Source organism: Adelges cooleyi, unplaced genomic scaffold, assembly GCF_023614345.1.
Source record: "Adelges cooleyi isolate 19-005CV unplaced genomic scaffold, UGA_ACOO_1.1 ACOO_flye_CR_arks_rails_tigmint_CR_PRNA_447, whole genome shotgun sequence".
NCBI lineage: Eukaryota > Metazoa > Arthropoda > Insecta > Hemiptera > Adelgidae > Adelges > Adelges cooleyi.
In genome coordinates this window covers 380,081-407,306 of record NW_026096130.1, presented here as the reverse complement: position 1 = coordinate 407,306, position 27,226 = coordinate 380,081, and the positions used below count along the sequence as shown (strand labels likewise).

At 34.8% G+C, this 27,226-nt stretch overlaps 1 protein-coding gene across 1 annotated transcript in view; it reads right to left on the bottom strand.

The window, feature by feature from the left end:
* Nucleotides 1–6,293: 6,293 nt before the first annotated feature.
* The window catches only part of LOC126842155 (paired box protein Pax-6-like), a 67,445-nt gene continuing 46,512 nt past the window's right edge, over nt 6,294–27,226 (bottom strand). Inside the window, 7 exon segments of the mRNA XM_050579043.1 lie at nt 6,294–9,440; nt 9,443–9,527; nt 9,530–9,757; nt 11,390–11,592; nt 14,909–14,913; nt 15,139–15,517; nt 21,913–22,053. Of these exon segments, the coding sequence (XP_050435000.1) occupies nt 9,022–9,440; nt 9,443–9,527; nt 9,530–9,757; nt 11,390–11,592; nt 14,909–14,913; nt 15,139–15,517; nt 21,913–22,053 (1,460 nt within the window). The 3' untranslated portion in view covers nt 6,294–9,021.

Sequence of the window (27,226 nt, the reverse complement as noted above, 5' to 3'; positions counted from 1 at the left end):
TACGCGACCCTCGTTAAGTGGAAACCGTACTTTGCACCTCATCGAAATTCTGAACGCGTTTTCGATAAACTCTGGTCGGACTACAAACAGTTTTAGTGTGCATACTTTACCGGGTGATCCATTTAACCAGTGCCCTACATCGGGCCCACCTGTGCAACGTCCAATATATATAAATATATAAGTTTTCTTAAAAAAAAAATTCAAAAGAAAATTACAGTTGCTCGGGTGGGTTGAATAGGTACTAACTAATAGTTCTGTTGACTAATAATTCCTAGCTCCTAGTTCAAAAGAACTACAAAAAAATCGAGAAAAAAACGTGACCGGTAAATTAATAATTAAGTACCATTTAATCTACTTTCCAAAAAATATTTATCGATTTCATAGTTTTTGGGATCTGTACAAGGCGATCAACTTATTGTGAACCACTCAGTATCTCACTGGGTTTATTGAGAAATTACATTTTTTCTTTGTATAATGTTTTTACTTTTTATGCAATGTGATCTCAATTTTCCACCATTTTTTTGTTTTCCCCCCTCCCAACTTAGTTTTTTTGATAACATCTTTTGAAACTTAAATGGTAACGCATGCATTTCATTAACTTTTTAAATTGAGAATAATGTACTAAACATTTTGACTGGTATTGAAATTATTGAAGTTTCAAGTTGAGGGCAGGTGGAAGGCGCCTTTCCCTGAACGAAGAGAGTGAAAAACTACTTAAGAAACTCATTACCGAACGATCTTGTGTCTAGTTTAAGCATAATTTCTATTGAGATAAATCTGAAGCCAAATCATTTATATAAACGCTGTATAGTTTCTACGCTACTGTTTAGGTACTAAAAGTATGAAAAATAGACATACTGGGACTAATAATTATACAAAAAAAAAATACCTTACTATGCGATTAATATACTCTGTTTAGATCATTTTAATTTTTAGTGTCCCGGCTTTTACAGCACAAAATAGTACCAACAACCGCATGCGGATGCAGCTAGTGAGTTTTTAATTTATTCAAAACGCGGCTAAATGTTTTCCCTTCGAAATTTCGGATAAAAATCTATAATTTATTATTGACTTCTTAAAAAAGTCTGCGGTTTCAAACATTTACCCCTTAACAGAAATCTTAAGTTTTCCCACATAATATTTCAAAAACATACCTAACGAATTTATGTGAACAAGAACACCATGAGGAGATGTTATATTATATTTTATATTAACCGTAGAATCGATTTCTGCCACACCGGAAACGGATGTCTAAACTTGTTTGAAAGTACAAATTATAATCATCTTTATTTAGCTATTCTAATATAAGTTGGTAACATGCAATCTTTGTAGGTATAGCTCTTTCGTCACGGATTATCAATTATAACATTTTGTTGAGATGCTAACAACGACGAGGAGTTGGAAGTCAAATTTGACTTAAAAACACACATATACATTTTTGTTCTAACGGGGGCAAATAGAAAACAGGTGTTAAGTAAAAAGTACTAATATTTAGATATTTACTAACAACCTTGAAACAATTATCTTTATTATTCGGAATGTGATAAATGCTTTTTAAATGCTTAATTACTTTTAATTTAGCTTTGAGTAACAACAGTTAAATTCTCTACTCTTTCTTTTTGGTTACTGCACTCCTAACATCCACTTATTGACTTGACACTTTCTCATCATTAATATCCTTGTATTAGTCATATCTGCTACCTTTATTATTTTGTTAATAGGTTGAAAACTTAGGACTTAATGTTCATAAATCAATTGCATTAAATGTTGATGATATCATTGCTGGATTTGCAATTATTAAAAAAAGAAATATAGATCTTGTTTTGTAAATAAAAATGTGCTTTGTTTTATCAAATGTCTATAAATACAGTCTGTTGAAAAACATCACTTAGAAATGATTTATCTTGTACCGCAAAAAAAACAGCGATGAATAATGGTATTTCATCAAATACTTATAATGATACTCTTTTAGTAAAAAATTAATAAAAAGCATCTATTAACACAGTCGCCATTAATAACAATGGGTTGCCATGAATACATCACCAATTTGAAATCTAAATCGAATGCAATAGATCCAATTATTTCAGATAGGGACGCTGACTTATACATAGTTATTAATCTATGTTACATTTTTAAGTTTGTTCTTTTTTATTTTTTGCCAAATTAAGTATACATTTTTTTATTTTATTAAACAAATTAAAGCATAATAAACTATGTTATAAATGCAACAAAACTAGCTTCGATGCAAAACAGTGAAGGTATTGGTTTTACCATGATGTGGGCTTTTTTTTTTGGCTGTATACACTGTAACTCGTTTAATACTGGACCAATTCCTTCGAGTAGCAACTCTATAAGTTCTATCGTCTAGTTAGTACTTTGGAAAATTAGTAATATGGAATCAAAGCATAGAGGCAACGGTGAGGTCACAGGTCCACAAGTGATAAAAGTGAATAAAATCACTTTCAAATAAACGCTTTGATGCTTGTTTGTAAGTACAGCCCTCAATTTAATACTTTCTAACTTTGCTGGTTTATACTGTGCCGGATTTTAAGTAGATGACCGGGCGGTCAACTCAAGTTTAATTAAATTCATGTTTATAAAAAAATGTGGTAACTAGGAACGATTTGCTTTGATTATAAAACGTATGCAATTATTACTTGTGGGGTTAGAAATAAAACAGTTATTTGTCAACTTTAACATTGACTTACCCAGTTGGATAATTGCATAGTAAATCCAGATTTCATTTCTCCGACCCCACAAGAGGGTGAATTTTATTCATTTTTTTGGGAATAGTTTTAGAATTTTTGTTAAAAACCAAAATAGGAAGTCAGAGCAAGGGTTTAAATAATAATATTGTTTACCGTACACAGTTTCCAAGTGTATTTTACACATGGTCTATATGTATATAGACTAATTTCCAGCAACAAACAATTTATTCCAAAAATAGTTAAAAGTATATCAATATAAATTCCAATACTAGTAGCAGCAGCGGCAGAAGTAAAATTTTAGCAGGTATAATTAGCAGAGGCAGAAAGTTGTCTAGAGAGTTCAAACTGTCTTTATCCTGTGTCGGCTGACACGTTGTCCCCAAAATAATTGAATAAACGACTAACAACACAACAGCAGTCGAGTACAGTTTGTACATTGTAATTATAGTTATAAGAAATGTTTTGTTAAAGACACATTTGTCGGCAACGAAACGGTTCATATACAAATATAAAATAACAGTAATGATATCAACGAGCCGAGTTTAAATACATAATGTGTACCTATTAAGAGTATTGACCAGCATATAAATATATAAAATATGTTTTTAATGTAACATAATAATAATAGTTATATAATTAAAATATTGGTATAAAGAACATATTGAACGTTAATTTATAATTTTAAAACTTAGTGAAAAATACAGTGGTATCGCTTGGAGTATTCCTTAACCTAGACGAATCACTAGACGGCAGACCAACTGATGTAACAGATCAATTATTCGCAATTCCTTATAGAATTATTATGATTTTTGTTTGCGTGTGTACCGCGTTCAGTTGTAATGATATTATCATAAATATATTTTGTAATATTACGGTATGTTGTTTTCCCCTCATAATATCGTGCCTCGTAATCGGCAAACGAGTTTCATAAGTAAAATTCAAATAGTACAAATTAATAAGAGCGCACTATAAATAAGTAGGTTGAACGTTCTTTGCAGCGGAAACGGATAATTATTATTAAGTGTTGGGAAAAAATGGACGGAGACGATTGACCAACGTTTTTCCCGACGGATTATAAAAAAAAAAAAAAACGTTAATACAATATTTGAAATTTGATGATATTATTATGTACTACATTATAACAGGCAAACTAACATTGTAAGTATGTAAATGAGTATGCGGTACAACGTTACACAAACAGTTATTTTGCAATAATTATGATTGTTGAAGAATCCAAAGAATCAAAGAGTTGTGAAATACTATTATTCTCAGAGCAACTTTAGCCGCAATACAAACTGGTAGGTAATAACCTTAAGTTATACTGATAAGTAATTAAACCTTACATAGGCTGTCGTTACTTGCAAACTAAACGTATGAAATCTAAAATTGGTAGCAGAGCGTGGTCGAATAAAAGTAAAAGCTTATAATATGACAAACATTATTTTTTTCACGGCTAAAGATCTTTATTTTTTTTTTTTTTAGTCATTCATTTCTGTTAAACAGGTGAGGTTTCGATGGTTTTCAAATAATTGTACTTACATAGGTATTCAATATGGATAATAACTGATACAATATTATAATTTTGAAAATCTAGCTATATCCTGAGGTCTATTGTATTTATCGTCAGTTTAAAGAATCTGTTAATCTTTATTCAAACTAAAAATTCGGTTTTATGATAAATTGGTTAAAATTAAATTGAATCTTAAACACGGTTTAAGTTGACAGGCGTACTGCAGCCGGCTAAAGACTTTAAACTGATTGTGACATTAGGATCATTGTTATATCAGGTAATATATAATATTACTTAAGATATCTACTAGTATATTATAATACAATATTTCTATTAATATTAGTGTTAATTTGATTTGAACCACTTTAAAATGTTTATCCAAATATATAGTCGTTAGGTCTAGTTTCAATGTAAGTACTAATTTAATTCAAAACAAATACATAACTTATAACTATCGCATTGCCCATTTTATATAAATTGCATGTAGGTATATTTAATTATTGATGACTGATATAGTTATCAGTAGCAGTGGTTGTGACTAAGAAGTTTTTACTTGTCAGGCTATACAAACCAAAATTCCTAAAGACCTTATTTATTGTCAACAACAATTGACCAGCCAAATCCGTCTGAGTAAAAATACATTAAAAATGTTGTTAAAAATGGTTCAGTAAGAATTAATAACTGTTACTCAAAGGTAAAAGTTAAACAAAACATAATTGAATAGCAATTACTTTTAAAAAGTCTATTTTTAACAGAAGTATCGCGACCTTTGATGCACTTAGAGTATTTAAATTATTTTCTACCCTTACACAGGGGCCGGAGAGACGTATTTAATTTTTGTTTAAATTTTTAGATATTTACTACAAGTCTGCAATATTGCTGATAAAGTATTATTTTATTTTATTTTTCATTTTTATCAGCCTTTTTTTTTTTGTACCTTAAGCAACCTGTACATAATAATTAATAATTTGTATTGGTCAAGAATCATTTTAGTTCCTATTCGATTAATATTGAAATTGTAATCTGAAATGCAGTCACCTAGTAATATGTATAACACTGTTCATCAATAATCAAATATTATTATTATTATTATTATTATCATACACTTGTTTTCATTTGTTTCGACTTATAAATTATAAACTATACCTTTTTTGTATATACAGTTTGCACATTATTTTAATTGCGTTTTCCAATGTAAGTTTAACATTGTTATTATAAGTAAAACTGGAATTTACTTGAATGAAACAAACACTATTTGATTGAGGTTTTCCGGTTAAAATATACTTAAAAATTAAATTAATACGCATTTGTTGAACATAAATATTTATAGTAATTTATGGTATTTATTGTAAACAACATATTATGTATGAAACATTTCTTTAACAATTTGTACTAAGTAGGTGTCGGCTGTAATACCTACTAGGTATAGTTTTTTTTAAAAAGGATAATATTAATAATTAATTTTTATTTTGTATCCAAATAAAATATTTCATACAATTTTAGTATCTTAACCATATTTATTAAGGGACTGATGGTTTGATAATAATAAAATAGGTTATTAAACATTAAATATATTATCTGTTAAATTATATTTTATTAACACATTGATTAAAATATCCTTTGTGTACCTACTGTAAAACATTAATACATGTTAGTAATGTTAGTTTTATGTGTTTACAGTAGAATTTTTGGAGCTGTACCATTTTCCAAATGATAATTGCCAACTTGACGGAAATGTAAAAACACTGATAAGGATTCGAATAACAATAAAACGCAAACATCAAAAGTTTTTCGCAATGTATAATATTTAAAAAAAAAATGTATTGTGCAATAAATTAAATACAATTTTACGCGGTACAAATGCTATTCTTAAGATGATATAATAATGATAAAAAAAAAAAGCACGAGAGTACAACATTACAGATTTTCTACACTAACACTAATAGTAATCATAATAATACTAATTGAATGTACAATAATTCTATAGCTAGTTAAATAATTACAACAAACGTAATAGGAAAAAAAAATGCTCATTAATGTTAAGTTATATATATATATATATATATATATATATATATATTGATGTATAGATATATGTGTACATATCACAGACAAGTCGTTAAGATAAAACAAATCATTAATAATCTAAAAGTATATTGCAACGGTTCTCCGCCAGCGTGGCGCAAACGTCTTAATGTAGGCCAGTTATTAAATTATTTCATAATACAATTATGATTTTGCTCTGCGCCATTCAATCATTCATCACTGAGCCAACATTTATTAGTATAACAGCATGATTTATTTTGGCCGAACTGTGAACAATGTAACAGTCGGATAGGATAGGTTTGTTTGGGAAACCAAAAATGCATTTTTTAACTAAAAGTCCTTAATTCCTAACCCTACCTATCTTTAAGTGGGACGTAGGGTGTTAGGGTAGGTAGGTTAGGCTGTCGAAACCGATTTTTTAATCCCAAAATTATATTTTATAGTTGGTATTCGCGTTGGGGATTTGTATATTATCATGATCCAATTTTGGCTCCTTCTAATTGTGATTGACAGGAGTATAATTGGCATAAAGAATATGATAGTATAGTTAGCTTGTGAAATATGTATTTTGGAAATGTCAAAAACTTACAACATGTTAAGTACGTTATTGGAAACTAACCCAATTTACAAACTTAGACGTCTCGACATTTAAATCACATCGAATAGGGTGTTTTTTATCAGTTGGAGAAAATCCGGATTTGACTAACCCAAACCAACCTAACCTACCTAATCTAAGCCAACACTGGTTGCGTTGGCAACAATGGCGAGCGCTGATAAAAAACAGTGTTGTTGCAAAATATCAGGTGATCAGGTTTCAGAGGCAGAATGAAAAAAGGAAATTAGAGGAAATTGGTGCAATCTAAGTAAAAAAAAAACGGTTTGCGTGTGAACACACATTAAATTATATTATTTCCGTTTCAAAAAAAAAAAACCCAAAAACTCTTCGCCTTTCTTATTATTACATAAATAATAATATTATATACCCGCCAAATATAATTACAACGTTTACAGGCCGGCCGATAATTTTTTATTTTGTACACCGACACGAAATTTTTAAATAATTTTCATTAATCGTTCGCCATTGTTGTGCAGTTATTAAAATGTACCTACATAAACATTGTACAATACTTAGGTACTCAACAATAACGTGTGAACAATATTATTTACAATATAATAGTGTACCTGATTTTTTTCAAATACATACTTACAATATATCTCGCACGGTAAACAATATATTTATATAATATATATATATATTGAAACTATTAAATCTTTTATATTATTATAATCAATAAAACATGTATTTACAAAGCAACGTCCATTTCGCTGTGTGATAAGGAAATCAATGGCGGTTGTAATAATATTGCAGATTATACGAAAATCAGACGGGGCATTCCCTATTAAAGCAATATAACTGCTGAGAGATTAACGCTTCTCAACTCAGAGTAACCACTGGTAGAAATAAACATTTCTGAATTCATTGATTGTCATCGCATGTTTATTATGAAAATTATTCGATAACATATTATATTGTAGGAAAATGTTTTGTAGAAAAATTGTATTTCTAGAATGCGGTCACATCCGGTTCTTATCAAATCTGTGATAACATTGCAGTTGGAACCGTGCCAAAGATTTTAACGGTAACCCTAATTAATTCACTAGTGATGGAAACATCTGGTTTTGGTGTTTTTAACTTGTTTAAGTTCAAAATTACAATAATTGTTTTAATCAAACTAAATGAACCTAAGTAAACACAACGTTTTTTAATAGTAGTGAGTTGTGTTAAAAATGAATAAAATTAAAAAATCTGGATTTCAGTCCCCGCTCTAATAAATGTAACGCCTTAGAATATTTACCAAGTAATAAAACATACAATTCACACACCTTTTTTTTTTAAATTTTTATTGCTACGTTTTGTGTAATTTTGCTGTACATTGTTTTTTTCTAAATTGTAAATTAATTTGGATAAAACAACTTCAAGTACGTACAACATCTATTATAACAGCTAAACATATGCGATTTTAAACGGTAGCTTTTGAAGAGGTACCTATATTAGAGGAATATTTTTCTATGCTTTAACGATTTAATTTAAATTTAATTTTGGCTTTTGAAACAATTACATCTTCACTGAAGATGCAACACCTCATATCTCGTTTTATTTTTGCCAAATCACGTTGGCCACACTGTTATATTTTAATTTTCGCGCGCGGATAATTATTGATAACGCCATTATAATGTTATCACAGAATAAATAAAACCAGATAGTGCTTTTTAAAAAAAAGCGAAAACTGTTTGTCAAATTTAACTAATACTCTCAGGTCAGTGTGATCAAAAAATAATCTTTTTGTTCTACAATGGGGGTCAAAGAAATTTCATCAAGCTTTTGTAACCATATCATCATCAACCTTCGTCGATCAACTGCTTGTTATCAGTAATTATTATCAGTTACCATTATTATTATTGTAAATAGTGTGCCAAATACTATATTAACACTACAATTTTACCCTAATGCATTAAGTTGAACCAATCAAAAATCTTTATTTGAAAATCTTTTGTTTTGCTTTCGAGTGCACTATCTGGTCTTATGGTGTTGCATCTTAAGCGACGATATTTCTGGAGGTAAAATTGCTGTATAATGAAATTGCAATCGCTCTATAATATAGTGTCTAGACAATTTTTAAATATAATTTATGTACATTTTTTTTAAAAAAAATATTATAATTTTTTTTTAGACAATTTGCCTTTATAGACTTGTGTTCAGGTTCTGTCCTTGTCGTACTTGGTCAGCTGGAGCGGTTGGACGCTGGCCGCGGCCGCCGCCGCTGCGGCCACTTTGGCGGCCGCACTCGATTCCATCGCGCGATGGTGGAGGGCCGTGAACGCGGCCATTTCCCTCCACGACGCTATCGTGGACAACACGTTGTGGTGGTGATGGTGATGGTGACGGTGGTCGGCCGCGTGCTTGCCGGGATCGGCGGACAGGCCGAAAAACGGTTGGCGGTCGCCGGCGAACCGGTACGGCGAATGCGCGGCGGACAGCGACGCCTTGCCGCCGTGGCCGTTGCCGCCGTCGACGTCGCCGTCGTCGTCGTCGTTGTTGTTGTTGTTGTTGTTGATGTACGTCGGTGACGGCGTGTCGGAACGGCGTCCGCCGCCGCCGCCGCCGCCGACGGCTCGTCGTCGTCCGTGGTCACGTTGATCTCCTCGGACGATTCGGACGCCGCGTAGCACCGGCCCGGCCGCCGCCGCCGCCGCCGTTCGGGTACGGCACGAGCGAACGGAACGCGCTGTTCTCGCCGCCGCCCAGACACCGGGACGCCGCCGCGGCGGTCGCGCCGTCCGCGACGGGGGACACCACGGGCGGCGTGGGCGTACCCGCCGAACCGCCACTGCTGCCCGACACGGTCGAGGTGGCCGCCACGCCCGCCGACCGACGCGATTTGTTCATGCGCTGGTGTCGCCGCCACTTGGCCCGCCGGTTCGAAAACCACACCTGAAACGTAAATGATACAAATGAGTCGATGCTGGAAAACTTGAGAAAAAAAACTAGAAAACTTGAAAACATCTTGTCGACTTTGTTGATTTTAAAACTGTTCAAGAATATTTCAAATATAATCAGCCCATTTCACCAACGTTTGATAAGGATTTAACTTGTTGTTAATTATATTCAACAATTAGTTGAGTACAAAATTGGGTTTCGTCGAGATTTATTACCCTTAACACGTATTGTTGTAATAATTGTTAAGTTAATCAGCCGAAGTCGGCTTGTTAAAGTGAGATTTTTTATTATGAAATTATAATTTTATCACTTATCAGTTTTCACATTACGCGATAACCAATGAGAACGTTGGAATCAAGGTAACCGCTTTGGTAACCCAACAGACATTTTGTTAACTTAACAAATATAATTTAATGGTAATGTTGTTATGATGAGACTTAATAAATTCAACCAGATGTTAAACTTAAACGAAATGTTAGCTAACATTATGTTAACACTGTATATTTTAATAATATTGGCGAGACCGGCTGAATATATTTTATTATTAAGCAATTAATTCAAAAAGTATAAAAATTTAGTTTTTATGATATTATATACAACTTTATCAGGTTGACCAGTTGGCAGGAAAAATAGTTAAAAATATATTATTTATTGAAGTTGAATAAATTGGTAATATTGATTATATTGATAAGATGTGAATTAAAAATATTTTAACGTTTTGGTATAATTAAAATTAAACAATAACAGTGAATAGTTTATAATAGTTAAGGACTAAAGTTCTTGTTTTGTTACTGTTATTATTATTAATAGGTCCCATTTCGTGTGTTGACTAGCGCCAGGGCAACTTGAAATCAATTATTCACAACACACTAGATAATTTGTTAGCTGGTTTATTAACAGCTATTATTTAATAATAATAATTGACAGTGGAAGTGTTATCGAAAGAGGAGTATTTATTAAACAAAACAAACAAAATTATCTATAGGTTATAACGTGGGTAGGTTATAAGTACTTAAACAAACCATACTCAATGCAGGGTAATGCGACCGTTACATAATACATTTGAATGTTATTATTTTAGAATGACTGTTAACATGCGACTCTTTTGTCTTGCTTTCGTTGGAAAACGACGATAGGAATTACCGTACGAATATTGTTGATTAATCGAATTCACTGACAAAAGGTTATTAATTATTTTGAGAATTAGTATGATAACAGGCAACAGCGCCGCTGACGGTATACCTTTTGGTTTATTGTAATAATAAATTGGGTTTCCCGTGATCAATAATAATTGTCCTTGTGTTAGAAATAACTTTTCTGGGAAGTTAACTGGAGTACAAGAAAAATATAAAAAATATAAACTTTTTTGAGAGGAGAATATGATATTGTGATCTCTTCCACAGTGTAACCCAACTAGGTTTTTCTTTTTATCACTATCTCTTCCGTGGAAAGCCAGCTGGGGAATCGTTACAAGTGCAATCTAGTCCAACCTTATCTTACTACACAAGTACCCGTTACCGAACCTAACCTAACCTTTTTTTTCCCCCAAATAACCGCTAACCCGGTAGGGAACAACCCAACTTAACCTGGCTTAACCTTTTGTAAACTTTCGTGACAAGTGCTCACCTGTACTCTGGCCTCGGACAAACTGGTCTTGGCGGCCAGTCTCTCCCGGGTGCTCACGCAGGGATAATGGCTCTTGTCGAATTCTTTTTCCAATTCGTCGAGCTGATCCGGACTGAAAGTGGTCCGGTTGCGTCTGAACTTTGGCTGTTCTCCACCACTGCCGCTGCCTATGCTCTCGTCGTCTTTGCCATCGCCTTCCGTTGCTGTGCAAAAAAAAAAAAGACGAGAAAATTAAGATTAAATCGTCCATTCGTGTGGCGTCTTCTCGTTAGAGGAGATGTCCTCGCCCGTTGTATTAACCCAACGCCTCCGGATAAATAATTCTAATAGGTGTTTGCTCGTCAAATCATAAAGATGTCTAAGATATGTCCTAACCGGCCTAGGAGGTCGAATTGCCGAGCAAAGAGTCGGCAAAACGATTATTAATGTTTTTTAGCGTTGCAATAACAATGACACGATAGTAAAAAAAAAAAAACACCTAACCTCTGTGGGTTGGTCCGAATAACGCGATTTGTCCTAACCTAACCTGTCATTATTTTGTTTATCGCAATCGCCGTGTAATTATGTCCTACGCCGCCAGACTGCTATTATACCTAGCCTGCGTTAAATTATTATTATAATTGAAATCGCACAAACCTAATTAACAAGCTCACGTTCGCACCCGTGTTACTATATGTCAATCATTAAAACATTGTAAAAAACTACACGACCTCGTTAGGTACACCTTGTACCTATGTGTGTGTGTGTGTGTGTGGTATGTTCACAACCGTCCAATTATTATGACTACTGAAAATCTTATGTTGTATACGCTGATTTCTGATTCGTTAACTGTACTTTGTCGGATATCTGTCGACGATTTGAATTACTCTGCTTCGATCCTATGGAGTTTTGTTTAACGTGGATAAATATGAATGTTATGGATACATGCGAATGGCATTGGGCTGTATACAAGAGATTTTATGTCGACATTTTCGCGTCACACTTTCACTTTCACGTGATAAGAGATAAGAATTAAGCGATAAGATATAAATGATAAGACATTAGTGATACGAGATTAGAGATAAGAGATAACATATCCACGTTTCAATGTTTTTCCGTGGGGCTGAGAAAATAATTATAGATTCTTTCTTTTTTTTTTTTTAATCATCTATCTTAAAGTCTTATGCTTAAGTCCAGGGTTTATCGTGAAGATTACCATGTAGGTATTTAATATTTGGGGTAAAAAAAAATTAAAGAATTGTTTGTTCCTAGTGTTAATGGTCAACAATATTCTATTCTTTGAACATTTTTTTCCGAAGAAAATATAATATTGTACTGATACACACAATTTAAAATACTTTAATAAAATACAAATTTTAATAAACAAAGGTAATATTAGAAGTTATTAAAAAAAACAACATGGGAATTATTTGGAAAAATAATTTTCCAGATATCTTAAGACAAAGAATTATATTGTAATCATATCATTGATATAGCTACTTATTTCTCAAGCGCGCAAATTCGATAAGTCATCCGCATACTATAAATGTATTACTGCATAATTATTGGTGTCCTGCTTTCCTTGAAATAAAGTCTGAGCTAATTTTTCAAAAATCTGATGAATTTTTTTTTCTTAAGAAGAATAATATAAATAATGGAATATTTTACAAACTTTCAATTAATGTTTCAAAGAATAGATTTTACACTAACGATGGACGTGTCTTCGACTCACTAGAAAATATATCAACAAAAATGTTTTTCGATAGTGTCTAAATATGAATGGGCAAGATCCTTTTCCAGCAGACCGTTGGGCTAATTTGAATTACACATTTTTTTTTTTGCGGAACCGACCATGCCCAAACAAAAATGTGGCAATAAAAAAATATGCGTTTGCGATGGTTGTTATTCGGTTTAAATAGACAGTTTTAAGTAGGTAACTATTTAAATCTGAAGTATATGTATATAAAAATGTAATCATATGTTTTCATTTGTAAAAAAATGGTTAATTTTTTTTTTTTTTAGTCAAATTATGCCTGACCTTGCTGGCTCGACCGCTCTTTGAAATGGACATATTTTTAAAATTGCCCATCTTAATCACTTTGTTTTAAAAATATGATGTTTACACTCGAGTGAATTATAGTATTTATATATGTATATATATATATTTTTTTTTATTGTAAAAATATGCGTATTTCTTCACCTCCGTCTGGTCGGCTGTCATAAAAGCAATTACTACCAAAGAGTACTTGTGGTTGATCGTTCACACGGCGGCGGTGACCGGTTGACGCGTTTTCTCAGCAGATTCGCATATTACATGTATTTTTTATTCGCCACACGACGATGGTTTCCAATTACCGTCGGTTGACCGCCGCCAGTTATTAAAATTATTTTATAATAATAATAATAATACGTATAACGGCGGTATCCACACACGTAATTACATCCGATGCAATTATATTGTATTAAGTCGGCCCGGCTTAAGTCTGCAACCTGGCTGTACCCAATGGTACATTAGTGTACAGTGCGTGATGGCCAAACGCTGTAAACTCGAAGCGATCTGAGGTTATAGTATTTTAGTAGCAGCCTTCCGTCGCACAGTCCGTCAAAGTACACGGTCGACTACTTATTGTAACGTACGGCGATTTGTTAAATAACAAGTCGGCAACACCGTCAGTTTAGCCAAACGGCTGGAAAACAATTTTAATTAAACGTACAAACAATGTTTAAGCTGATAATGGCTCCTGATAAGAGACAGTCGATTAGAGATCAATTAGATGTAGGTAAAATGGACGAGTGGAGTGACTAGGAAGGATAGAATAAGAAATGTAGTTGGGTTCGATTAGGTTACCTACAAACGGACACATTGGCTCGCGTGTCATATATTTTTTTTTAATGTAAATTTGAAAAAATAAAATAAAAAACTCACAACGAATACTGTGACCGGTCTTTTGCTCTCCTGTAGGCCACCGCCGTTAATTATATCTAATTTAAATATAAAATGAAACCGTATCGCGTGTTTCAACCTTTTGCGTGGATCATAATTAATAATTGCACAATGTATACCTACATCCAATCTGACCCCAAGTGTATGCCGTTTAACTATTTAGTTGTAAATACAGTAGCCGTCTAAGTAGGTGTGTAAACGTTAGCACAGAAAACGTTTAATATGATTTTTTTTTAAAAACTTATTTCAAAATACGTGTAATTACTTAATTTGAATGATAAAAACCGACGGTTCGACAGAAAACAATATTTTTCAATTGCACAAACGCAGCGTTAAAGTCTCTCCACAACGACCCAGCCGATAAGTCTCACGTGACGCAAGGACATAAAATTGTTGAATAAAAGTAAACGTTATACAATTATATATTGCAATGTTAGATATAAACAAATCATATTTCTTACAAAATTACACTCAGTCAGAATACTATGTTACTTGTTACTAGCTTGGACGAGGCAATGTATGTGTTATTTTTTAAACTCGCAGAACTGTTGCAAGCCGTTGTCAGCTATTAACGTTGTTTACCAGACACCAAAGACACCCACTGCTTTAGTTATTAAACTATGCGTTTTATAACCAAAATGGAATTTTTTTATAGTCTTAAATGTAAAATCGACTTGAAACATCTAGTGGCAAACTGTTTTATTCATTCAAGCCCTACCAGAGCGCTGTAGGTCCGATAATGTCTCTTTTTGAGACACCCTAAATTGTATATGATAAGATATCATAGATGTCTTTAGCCTAGGTTAGTTTGCTTGTCCTGTGGTACTCACACAAAAGTCTGGGCATCAAGTCCCGAGCCGACAGCATGCTGCATTGTTGGTGTGGGTTCATCATTTGAAGTGGCGAGCTCTTGTTGTTGGACGCCACCGAGGAAGCTGCCGCTGCAGCGGCGACGGCGACCGCAGATCCGGCGTGCGACAGCCCGGCCGAACTGACCGCGGGCGCGGTCTGGCCGTCGGCCGTGACTCCGGGCCACAAGCTGTGCGGATGCGGGGGCCACGGGAACGACGCGTACGGATGCGACACCTGGTAAAGCCCGTATCCGGCAGCCCTGGCGAACTCGGCCGCGGCCCTTTCCGCCGCTCTATTCCTCAGTATCCGGTTGATGCTGCTCACGGACGGCGCCGTGCCGTTTGTGCAAACACCTATGAACAGATTAGCAACAACTGTAAGTCACAAAGGTAAAATATCAACATTGTATTACACAGTACAATAAAACTCGGCCCCTCGGACCTGCTGTAAAGAGATTCCCGAGGTGTGAAAAGGTGAGCAACTAGCGCTTGTGGTCAAATAGATTTATCCCCATAGAAAAGAACAAGATTCAGCATTAATCCCGTGTTTGCTTTGCTTGAACTGAAGCAATGGCGTGATAGACTAGTGAAAACTAGACCTTCGGCAATAAGTTTGAGCCATATTTTGATTTCTGGCAGCTATTGTTCATAGCAAAAGCATATTCTTTGCGGAATTGTATACCATTGGCGCCAATTCAATGGGAAGTGGCCAAGTATACACAAAATTCTACAAGTTTGTGAGTATTAGTCATAACTCACATTCAATCATTTACAATTTGATCAAAAAAATTGAGCTGGCTAGGTCTCGTATTGAGGTCCAACACGATCACAAAACAAGTCCTGAATTGAACCCCACGAAGGAAGAGACCCTCAGGCGTAGACCTAAACAACGACGGTCTGAGAAAGCCGTAAGGGATTTAACAATACTAGAAACAGAGAAACACCAGGAGGTAGCGTCGGATAGAGAGAAGTGGTAAGGAAATGTGCGATGCAGCATTGGGCCTAAATGGAAGCTTTTTGGAGCTGAAGAAAGAAGAAGAATTGAACACTTTTAAGGGCACGCTGAACTCGAGCCGTATTGATTTATTTTTACGCTAAGTACACGGAACATAATAATTATTGTCTCGAAGCAATCGTGTTGGGCACTACACGTGTAACACAATAGGAGAAACTGGGCGCGCGCACTCGACGGCGTCTCTGGTTTCGTGACTGCCACTATTCGACGTGTCCGTGGTCCGTATTAGGTATTGGAATATAATAATAACGATAATAGTAATAATAATTGATCACGCTCAGAATGACCGAGAGAGAGAGGGAGAGATTGTTAAATAATGAAAATGTTCTTAGGTATGTTTAAAATGTTATTGACATTAGGTGCACGCGGTTGATCGGTATGCGCCGGGCGCGGTTCGCAATGAATTATATTTATTAACCGGTGGTTCGTATACTGTCAAAACATTAATTAAACACATTCGGAACCGACACAACACTCGATGCCGTATTGGTTTATTAACCTGAAACGGGTTATTTGAGAGGGAATACGTTACGGCGATTTCATCGTGGTGTGGAGATGGAAAAAGGGATGGAAAAGAGACGGGTAGATGTAAAAAAGAAACCGAGGAGAAGATAAGGGAAATCCTCAATCTCCGGATGACTGATATAAGAATGATTGATAAGAGAATCAGTTTATAGAAATAACTGTGAAAAGTCAATCCAATAATCGTGCTGGAAATTGTACAGATAAGTTATCTAGATAAACCCCAATCTTATTGTATCTTATCAAGGTAAATCAATTTTGTAGAACTAACCTTTTTGAAAAAGTTACACAACTGCTTACAGTAAATTTTTTTAGCATTCATGCTTAAAATAAATATACTTGATTAGTTTGTTTTGGAAATATTAATATAATATGTATTTAACAGCCAGAAAACGAGAAGTTATAAGTTTCTTTCGCTATTCTTTGACGTGACCTAGACTTATTTGACAATTTCCAGACTAAGTCGATTGATGTAATTCAATTTCCGACGAGGAACGCGAAGTTCAGTCTCTCATTCATCTACTGACATTTTGTTAGACACGCGAACGGCAGAACTGTTATTGTTTTGACAGCCACGTCAAACGGGCCACAAGATTAAACGGTTATTATTTATTATAGGTATGTATTTTTTTACCTACACCAATTAATATACTTGTCGATCGTTAGATATTACATAAACGATACCAAAGACTAATTAAATTATTCAACTAAAGACACATAATATTAATGGTTGTGCGCCGGAGTTTTGTTCGAGTAGGAATTAAACAAATGTGTAAACTATTTTTATAATAATATAATAGTAGTCCATGTTTTTCAACCCAACCCCTCTTTTAACAATTATCCTCACCCAATATGAAGAGTTTAGTTTATCCGAGAGGGTAATTTTGGAAAATACAAAACTGTAGACGAGCAGAATCGATATCAAATTGAAATATTGACAACCAAAGCTACTTCTGCTACTTTAGCTTGTTTTAGACACAAATGCATTCGATCATCCTATTTCCCTTTCCTACCATTTCATTATCATCTGCACACACCTCCAGGTCTTTATTTATGGTACACACCATTTCCCCCTTTTTTGGTCCATCTTAACTCTGCCAAATCCTTTCGTTCAAAGTACCATACACCATCTCAGTTTGCTGCCTAAATTTATCCTGCTGTTGGCGCGATTCAAAACCACCTCATTCCTTTATCCTGTCTGTCCATCTCAACATTCTCATTTCAGTGACTTTCAACTTTCCTCACTCTTATTCAGCGTGAAAATACTACTCGATAGAACTGTAAAAAACCCGGTTATGGATAACTTCATCATTCAGGAGATTTCGCGGTTTACTTTCGAAAAATTTGGGGATACACAAAATTTAATCCATCCGGTTACATGTTTAAATAGATACTATCTATTATCATCTCTATAAACCGTACAGATCGGTCCGACGACGACCATTCCACTGACTGACTGACTGACACTCGGCACGGTACAAATAATAATAAACGATAATGATAACAACAACAATAACGACAGCATCGACAAAGATATGCTGACGATGACGATGATGATGATGATGATGATGATAATAATTCTGTACGGTTCACACGGCGGAATTCTGTGCGTATAATCCTTTTATCACGGGTCTCGTGTATATAGTAATTGGTAAAATTGGAAAAGGTAAAGATTCGTTACCCGTCGTTATACACATACAATAGTAATAGATACACACACGGACACAACGCCTTGTCTCCGTTTTTGACAATCGTCAAACCACAATGATACCTAATAATAATAATAATAATGGTAGTGAACAAATTCGTGAAACGATAAAACATAATATACTTAATATCGTACCTACCTACCTACCAACCAAAATAATAATATTATACAAGAGTCGGTCGGTATGAATGACACGCGGACACCCGATGACGATTCCACCTACCTACCTTACCTTACACCTTGTCTGTTCACGTTATACACAATGATTCAAGCCCACGTCGAATTATCACACTCGCACACAACAACAATACTACATCTCGAATGTCTGTGGGTACTTTAGGTATTTAGGTACCTATACGACGAATGCGGTGGTCCCCATGACCAATTTAATTAGATACCGAACCTGCGTCTGTGCGATGTCTCGTTTAAGCGAGAGGAGTAAAAAATATAAAAAAAAACACTATAATCACAATAATAATGTAATAATAATACTAATAATAATAACAACAGAATAACAGAGTAATATCATTGTAACTCTATCGCGCGCCCGGTGGTTGTGTGTGTAGAGTGATCGTCCACCGTAAACGCCTCGGTAGTCATACACGTATAGGTAGGTACAATAATAATATATTAGAATGCCTACCACCTACCTATATACCCGACCCGACGGTCGCCTCCAATATAATACTAATAATTTATTATGCCATTTATTATGAACGCAACAATAAACGATAACGATTCCCGATGACCGAACAACGATAATGCGACGTGCACACTTTAAAAACGACATACACACACATATATAATATCATTAGCATCGCGGATTGCACTTAAAATCAATACGGTCGAGATACATAATTCATGTTAAAACCACGGACAGAGAGAGCTGGGCTTAGCATCTAGAATGCAAATAGAAAAATGGGTTCCCAGAAAAAATTATCCTCAGAAAAATTAACACCGCAAAATTGGTCCTCTTTTGTACCTGTTCTCGGAAAATAAATCCCCCAGAAAAATATAATTGATCAATAATTATTCAAGCAGTTACGATTAAGATTAAGCGTGGTTGGATCAAAGCGTGGAGAGAAATCGTCAGGTGTTTTATGCGACAAGAGAATTACAATGATAATATTTTTGGGTAAGTGCTACTAGAGTGCGGAAACACTGATTACATTGTATGGTTCGGAATGTTGGGTGGTAGACAGGAACACAGGACAGAGAATGCTTAGGCGAAGGAGTATGATTAATTACATTATTAAATTCAGGATAATTTGATGAAAATGTTGACTAGTCAACAACCATGTTTGGACAATTACTTTTTAAGTTAAACATTTAAGACGGGTGGGTGGAGTGGAGTATTAATTTTATCTGCGCACATTACTAAACACTGATTTTTTACCAGTCAAATTGAGTATGTTATCTTTAATTAATCAACACATTAGCCATCAAAAGTCAACATTTTTGCGAGGTTATTGAATAATCGTAATGTTATTAGTGATACACTGATTGATGATCCATAGAATACTGATCCCGGAAAAGAAAATCCCCGGTACATCGGCTCCTGAGAAAATAGTCTTGGGAAAAAATGTCCCCAGAAATCCCCCCCCCCCATAAAACTATTCTCAGAAAATTTGTTCCTCTAGAAAAACATGAATGTATTGTTTTATTATTCAAGCGGTTTCTTTTGATTGATAGACATTATTATAATAATAAGTAATAACAGCTCCAATAAGAGATCGAACTTTTATTTAATTATTTATAATTTTTGTATAAAATCATACTTATATTTTTTTATTACACTTACAGGGAATCGTTATTTTTTTAGATGATAATAATTTTAGTATTTTCGATGCTGAATAGATGTACATAAACATTGCAAAAATAAAATGAAAAAAATGTATTGATAAATTAAATAAATACTAATATCGGTGAAATATTGATTTTCCCGTTCAATTGTCGTTTCTCGCTTTGAGAAATCGGTATTACTTTTTTCCTACTAAAAAATGATATTTTAAATTCCAGTATTTTAGATCATTTTGCTGGGGATAATTTTTTCTTGGGGACCAACTTTCCGGTGATTTTTTTTCAGGATATTTTCAGGTACATTTTTCCATGTATCAAGCCGAAAACGATTTGAACGGTAAAAATGTCGGTATACGTTATGGGAGAAAGTTAAAATCGTATGAACGTATACGCTTTACTCGAAGATTCAGCCGAACGGTTGACTTTCATAAACGGCCGGACGAAACACGAAGGGAAGTATCGAATTCGGGTATTTACCTATAATGCGTTTGCCCGGAGGCGATCGTTCTCACGGATCGGTTTTGACGAGATCAGTGAACGGATGTTATGTGGTATTAATTTTGAACAGTTTTTGGTTGGCTTCCATTGCTCAGGTCCGTTGAACCGTAGGTCACAATTTACTACATTTTCGGTGCACGAATTTCGGTACGATTGTTTAGGAACCGTTTGAAACCTCGAAAGTTTATAGTGGATTTAATTTTGCCTGCGCACAGTGCATGTGCTAAATCTGAAATTAGCGAGGCGCAAACCCCAAAAAAAAAAAAAATAAATAAATATCGTTTACCGTCGGGTGTTTGCCCTTCAACCACACAAGTAAGGCTTCCCAAGGTGACAACGTCTAATCCGTCGGCTTTTCGTAGCCCTCGTCTGCACGCCATAGGCAACCGTCGTCTGGTGTAATGTTATGTGTAACACTGTTGGACAATTTTCGAATAACGAATAAAAGATTTTGAAAAATAACCACCAAAGTCTAAACCAGCAAAAAACAGTACGAATCGGTACAGTAAAAAGTCTGCGAAATCGGACCGAAGCAATATGATCAAAGTGAGATCCAGTGTCCATCGAAGATATAAGTTTAAATTTTAGTGTACAAGTTTTTAAATAAGGTCAACTGAGTCGCTGAATTCTAATTCGGTTTAAGCGGTTAATATTACCAAGTAAAATAACATTTGTAATGCAAATCCACGTTTAAAGTGGAAAAATCATTCCATCTAGATAAAATATGTTATCTATGGACACCATTGTTGTAACCAATACCTTCTAAACTCTTAAAACTTTCTAGCTAAAAACTATTAAAATACATTATAACAATTGGTAAAGGTCAACTCCTTTGCTCTAAAGACTGAGAAAAACACATTTAGCAAATTGTTCATCTTTTATCTTTACAATATGCTAAAAATTCGTAAGAAATGGCTGGATCTAGTCGAAATCTTAATGGGAAATTGATTAGGCAAGTCTCTTCTGAAAATCAAATGATTCAATCCTAAAAACCCATACATTTACACCTAAAAAATACGAAAACTTTTCTCCTCTCGAAAAAAAAAGAAATGTCTGGGAATTCCCTTCAGGGAAATAAGATAGAACAGATTGGAGGTGAGGACGAGATTACTATCCCTAATCGTTACAAGCATCATATTATATAATTTTCTAATAATTTTCAACTATGTTATCCTTATTACTTTTTTTATAAACCATGATTATTACCTTCGGATATGAGTTTTTCGCGTATTTCCCAGGCGAATATCGTCGGGTTTTCCCGTTTGTAGAATTCTATTTTCGACACAACCGCCGGCGTGGCCACTTTGGGTTTGCTGCCGCCGATCAGCCCGGGAGGTCTCAGGGTTCCTGCGAACACCAGACAAAAATATACATTATAAACAAGCAAAAAATAATTCAATAAAAAAAAAAACAAGTCTTAAACCGGCTACGGCATGATAATATCAAGTGTTTTGCTATTATTGTTATTGACGGCTATACCTGTACACACGGCATATTATTATTATTATTATTACACTGTATAGAGGTAATGTACAGTGGAGACTGTCTGGCGGATTGTCTTCGCAACGTTGCTTTTTTGGACGGTCGACTTGTTGATGAAATCCGACACCGCGACCGGTCGCTACCGAAATCGTGCAAACGCTTTGCAATCTAATATACAGTATAGGTAGGTATGCAGATCGAATGCAAATAATAATAATAATAACGGTACCTATATAATACATATATATATATTATTATACAATATACATGTGTGTACCGGGCTCGCACCTGTATGTACGGCTCGGCAATGTTTCGCTCGAACAACAACGGCGGCGGTAATACGATATTCAACGGATTAACAGCGACCGCACACGGTCGAAACGTTTTCAAATAGCCGGCAAAGTATATTACTATATAGTTGAACTCGCATTGCGAACCTCTTATTTTAAGCCTTTATATAAATAAACCTAGTTATTTTCTCCATTCCGTGGAAAAACAGTGAATCATGAATATGTCATCTCTTATCACTTATCTCTTATCATTTATCTCTTAATCCCTTATCATTTATCTCTCACCCCTTAACACTAATCTCTTATCACTTTTATATTATCTCTTGACGCTAAATCTTATATCTGACGCGAAAACAGCGAAATGGCGTTTTCATGTGTATCCAGCCCAATAACTTATCCTTGTTGAAATTGTTTGGCTCACAACAATTACTCGGTTTATTTCAAACTTCAAACGCCAGTTTTTGTAGACCGTACGGTGCACAATAATTATTTTAAATGTTCACTGGTCGATAAACACTTTTGAAGTAAGTGAAGTTTAAAGTTTAGAACGTGAGGCGGATTGCAGATTACAATAAACCTACAAACCACTCTACTTGACGTCCTAAATTTTAAACTTAGCTACTTTAAATGTGTACGTCCAAAATTGCCATATCGATCAGTCATAATGTTCTGCAAATAATTTTTAATTTTAAATATCCGTTACCATTCAAGTTTCGAGAGTTGATACAAACAAAATGTTTTCAAAAAAAAAAAACTACAAACATTGCAAATGTTTTAAGAAAAAAATGAATGTGCTTTATCTTTGATGAATCGTCGTGTATGTAAGAAACAACGCAGACATGCAAAACACTTTTTAACTTCGTTATAGTAATTACATAGTTATAATAGAAAATTGTATAAATACTAAATGAAAAGAATATTAACAACCCTAAGCTATACTAAATTTGTTAAGCTAGAAGTTAACGGGAGAAATATACTTATACTTTAATTGTTCAACCTCACAATGGCCAGTCTTAAATGTTCTGATATGACTTGGTCTCCTTGTATGTTTGTCAATTGAATTTCTAATTTTTTTTCTACTATTATTGTTATTATTAGTAGTACTAAGCCTTTTTGGAAACATATAAATAGTGTTACAACTCATAGATCCAATTTAATTTGAATGCGTTATGCTTTATGTTGTATTAGGTATGCTGCTTTTTAAAAAAACTTCTTTTCTTCTGTTCATGTAAAGAATTCTGATAATGTCGATTTAGCTAATTTCTTTGTTTTTAATGTAAGTTCATATGTTAACTTAAGTTTTCAGAAAATAGCTAAACAATTTGTCAGGAATATTTATGAGCCATCTCAACCTATTCTCTCTCATTTTCTCCAAAATTAATGCAACTCTTAGACTCCCCATTATGTATTCATTTATTATTCTATTCTCCCTAGTCACTCCACTCATCCATCTCAACATTCTCATTCTCTGTGCAGTTTTCTTATCTACTGCCCAACATTCCGACCAATATAAACATTGCCGGCTTCGCTACCTACCTAAGAAATTTACCTTTCAATCTTATAGGCATCCTCCTATCACACAAAACATCCCTCGCTCCCCTCCACTTCATCCATCCTTAATTTATCCTATTTCTCAAGTTCTCCTCGTATCCACCATTTTTTTGTACCACCGATCCTAAGTACTTAAACCTATCAACCTCACACATTCATAAGGAGTATACTGACATGTTGATTTTGGATCGGATAAATTGAACGAGATCTATTTGACTAAATCGTTTAAATATTTTTCAACGCGCCCAAGGGGAGGAGCTGTTTCGCTTTCCCCTCGAGTGTCTCTCTACACAATGCAGTTATTTCATGTAGTTCCGGGCGGTGTGATTGGCGATGGCATTTTACAACGTCAATTACGTTGTCAATAGCACAGCGCAGGTACCTAATACGATTGTCTACCGTGGTCACTTTTTTTCAATTATTCCTTAAACGCATTATGTCGTGTATTTTTTTCATTTTGTTCGATTGTCCACGGCAATTTCCGAATCGTTGTTACGGTCCAACAATCTCTGCGGCAACGACCTAACTCACCAGGCGCATTCGGATAATGTTTCCATTATGTCCTCGGCTGCGTTCTTCGCCGTGGAAACATACTAGCTGTACTTGTAATAATTTAAATTCATATCTCGCAGTGCTTTAAGATATCCAATACATGTTACAAACGAGGGTAGTGGACGGCCAAAATTATAAGTAGAGTTTATAGAGTTTACCAGTGCATTCCTCATCCTCTTGACTTAACATTTTAAATCAAGACCGATTTGCTGAAAATTTCGACTGGTCGATAACTAGTTTAGGTTAATAATAATTACTTAGTGTTATTTTTATCCACAAGTAATTATCGAAAACTGACAATCGACCAGTCCTAATATTCGGCAATTTATTCTCAATTCAACGGGTACGTTACTATTAACATGGATATGTTATTGCTTGTGTCTGTGTTAATGTTATAAAAGACAAGAGATTAGTGATTAGAGACAAGAGATAAAAGATAACAGACAAGAGTCAAAATATAAGTGATAAGAGATAACATATCGATGATTAAATTATGTTATTGCGTGGAACGGAGAAAATAACACTAGGCCGATAGAGCTCTGGAAAGTACTAAAAAAAAAGTAAATGTGTATGCAATAGTTCAGACTGTGATCTAATGTGGAATAGTAATAATAAAAATAATTTATAATATTAAGCTAGTGCGTGCCATCGGTGCGTGTGTACTGTGAGCGAGCGCGCGCGCCTTGTTTAAACTATTCATAATTTTCAAAAGCCACCGTAATAATAATAATAATAGTAGTATAACGATAAAATAAATATTCCACACGAATAACGTACCGGACACGTAATATAATAAATATATATATATATATTATACACATGTATAATGACCATTGGCCTTCGGGAGACACGAGGGGGAGCAGCCATGCGAGCAGCGAGGGCGGAGGGTATGCGGGTGGGTGTGTGTATGTGTACACACTTGGGTTAGCCTTTTTCGAATCCACCCGGGCTATGTTGTACTATACACAGTACAATAGTAATAGGTAATAGCTTCCAGAAAGTCCCAGAATACAGGCTGTTCAAAGTATACCTACTTGACTTTGCAATCGTTTTTTTCCTTCAGTTTTCAATAGGTCCAATCACTTCTTAGGCGTTTACTATCTTCCCACCTTTTAGCTGTAGGTACTCGATAAATTAATTTGCTATTTTACTTTTGCAATTAGACCGACCCTCTAAGTATTTATTATTATTGTTATTTATTTCACCATCTATCTGTATTCTCTGCCGCTTCTCTCGATTGTATTCCCTTAGGTGAGGTCTTCCTATTGGATTCCTTTCAATAACTGTTCTCAGAGTCGACCCCCAGTTTTTTTTTATTTTGTCAAGCACGTCCTCACCATATCAGTCTACTCAATTGCAACGGTTCTTTGACCAAATTAAAGGGTTAAAATAAATTCTATAGTTGCTCAATACTATCTGTTGGGCGTATCAAGATCTTATATGGAAACAGCTTTAGGTCATGATAATTTTCTCAATCCACATTAGCAGTGATTGCCCTTTTAAATTCTTGTGTTATAACGATAAATTGGAGTACTCTTTTGAGTATAACTTGACCTTCTACCATTGTTGTGTATCTTCTTGTCGGTAATTTATACCGTGTATTCGTTTTTGCTATCATTCACGTGTAATCCGACCTTCTACAGCTATTTTCATGAACGTTCTGCACGAAGATACCTAACCGCCTCTAGATTGTTACCTTGAATGTCGGTGTAAGGCAAAATACTTATAGTTTTTTGACCGGGTTGAGAGACCATTTCCAAGTTTGTATTATTATACCGTTTCAACACTTTTGTAATGAACAATCATAAATGCAATAAGATGCTTGTTAAATTAACATATTGTTTTCAAACTTACCAGGGTCAGTTTACAATAGTAAAAAATGTAAAGAAAATATGGCAGCCACAGAATGTAAACAGCTTGACACAACTTGACCTAACAAAAATCCTTGCTTCTTTATTCTATCGTTAACCAACAATAGTTAATTAGTGAAAATATGTGTCAATCACCCTGTATACGGGTAAATTATTTAAGTAAGCGTTTAAGTTTCAAGATGGACAGAGCTCTGGCATACACTAAAAACGGTTAGGCTGGGCGCAGGGTGCTTGATTAGGGATAAGACACTCGTCTTCTCCACATTTAAACGACTTATTTAAATATTAGCACAATCTAGCACAGCTGGACTTGTAGCCAACCCGGCCAATCACTCTGTATATATGCACAGGGGGTCGCGCCAAAGTGTTGTGTTTGCTCGGGTTCGACCGTATCCATGGCGACCACCGTGTGTAATCGAGTGCAATTTAAAATAGGTAGCCGTCTCGTTCGTGCTGACCCGCGGTGGTCGGTTTGCGGTTGCCTGCCTTTTCCTGTACGCCTCCATCGCGGTCCGAGCCCCGGCAAAACGCCATTACGCAACAACAGTGCATTAATAATGATGACAATGATAAAAAAAATATTACTTAATACATGTATAGCTTATATCCGACCCCGACTGCGCCAAAAGGGACTGCAAAACTCACATTGATTATCCCTCGCTAGTCCTACCGCCGACGTTATACCGGGTGATCCATTTGACCGGTATTGTAACTAAAAGGAGGGTTCAGAACACTCAATTGCTGACATAGTGTATCACTACAACCACTGAGACG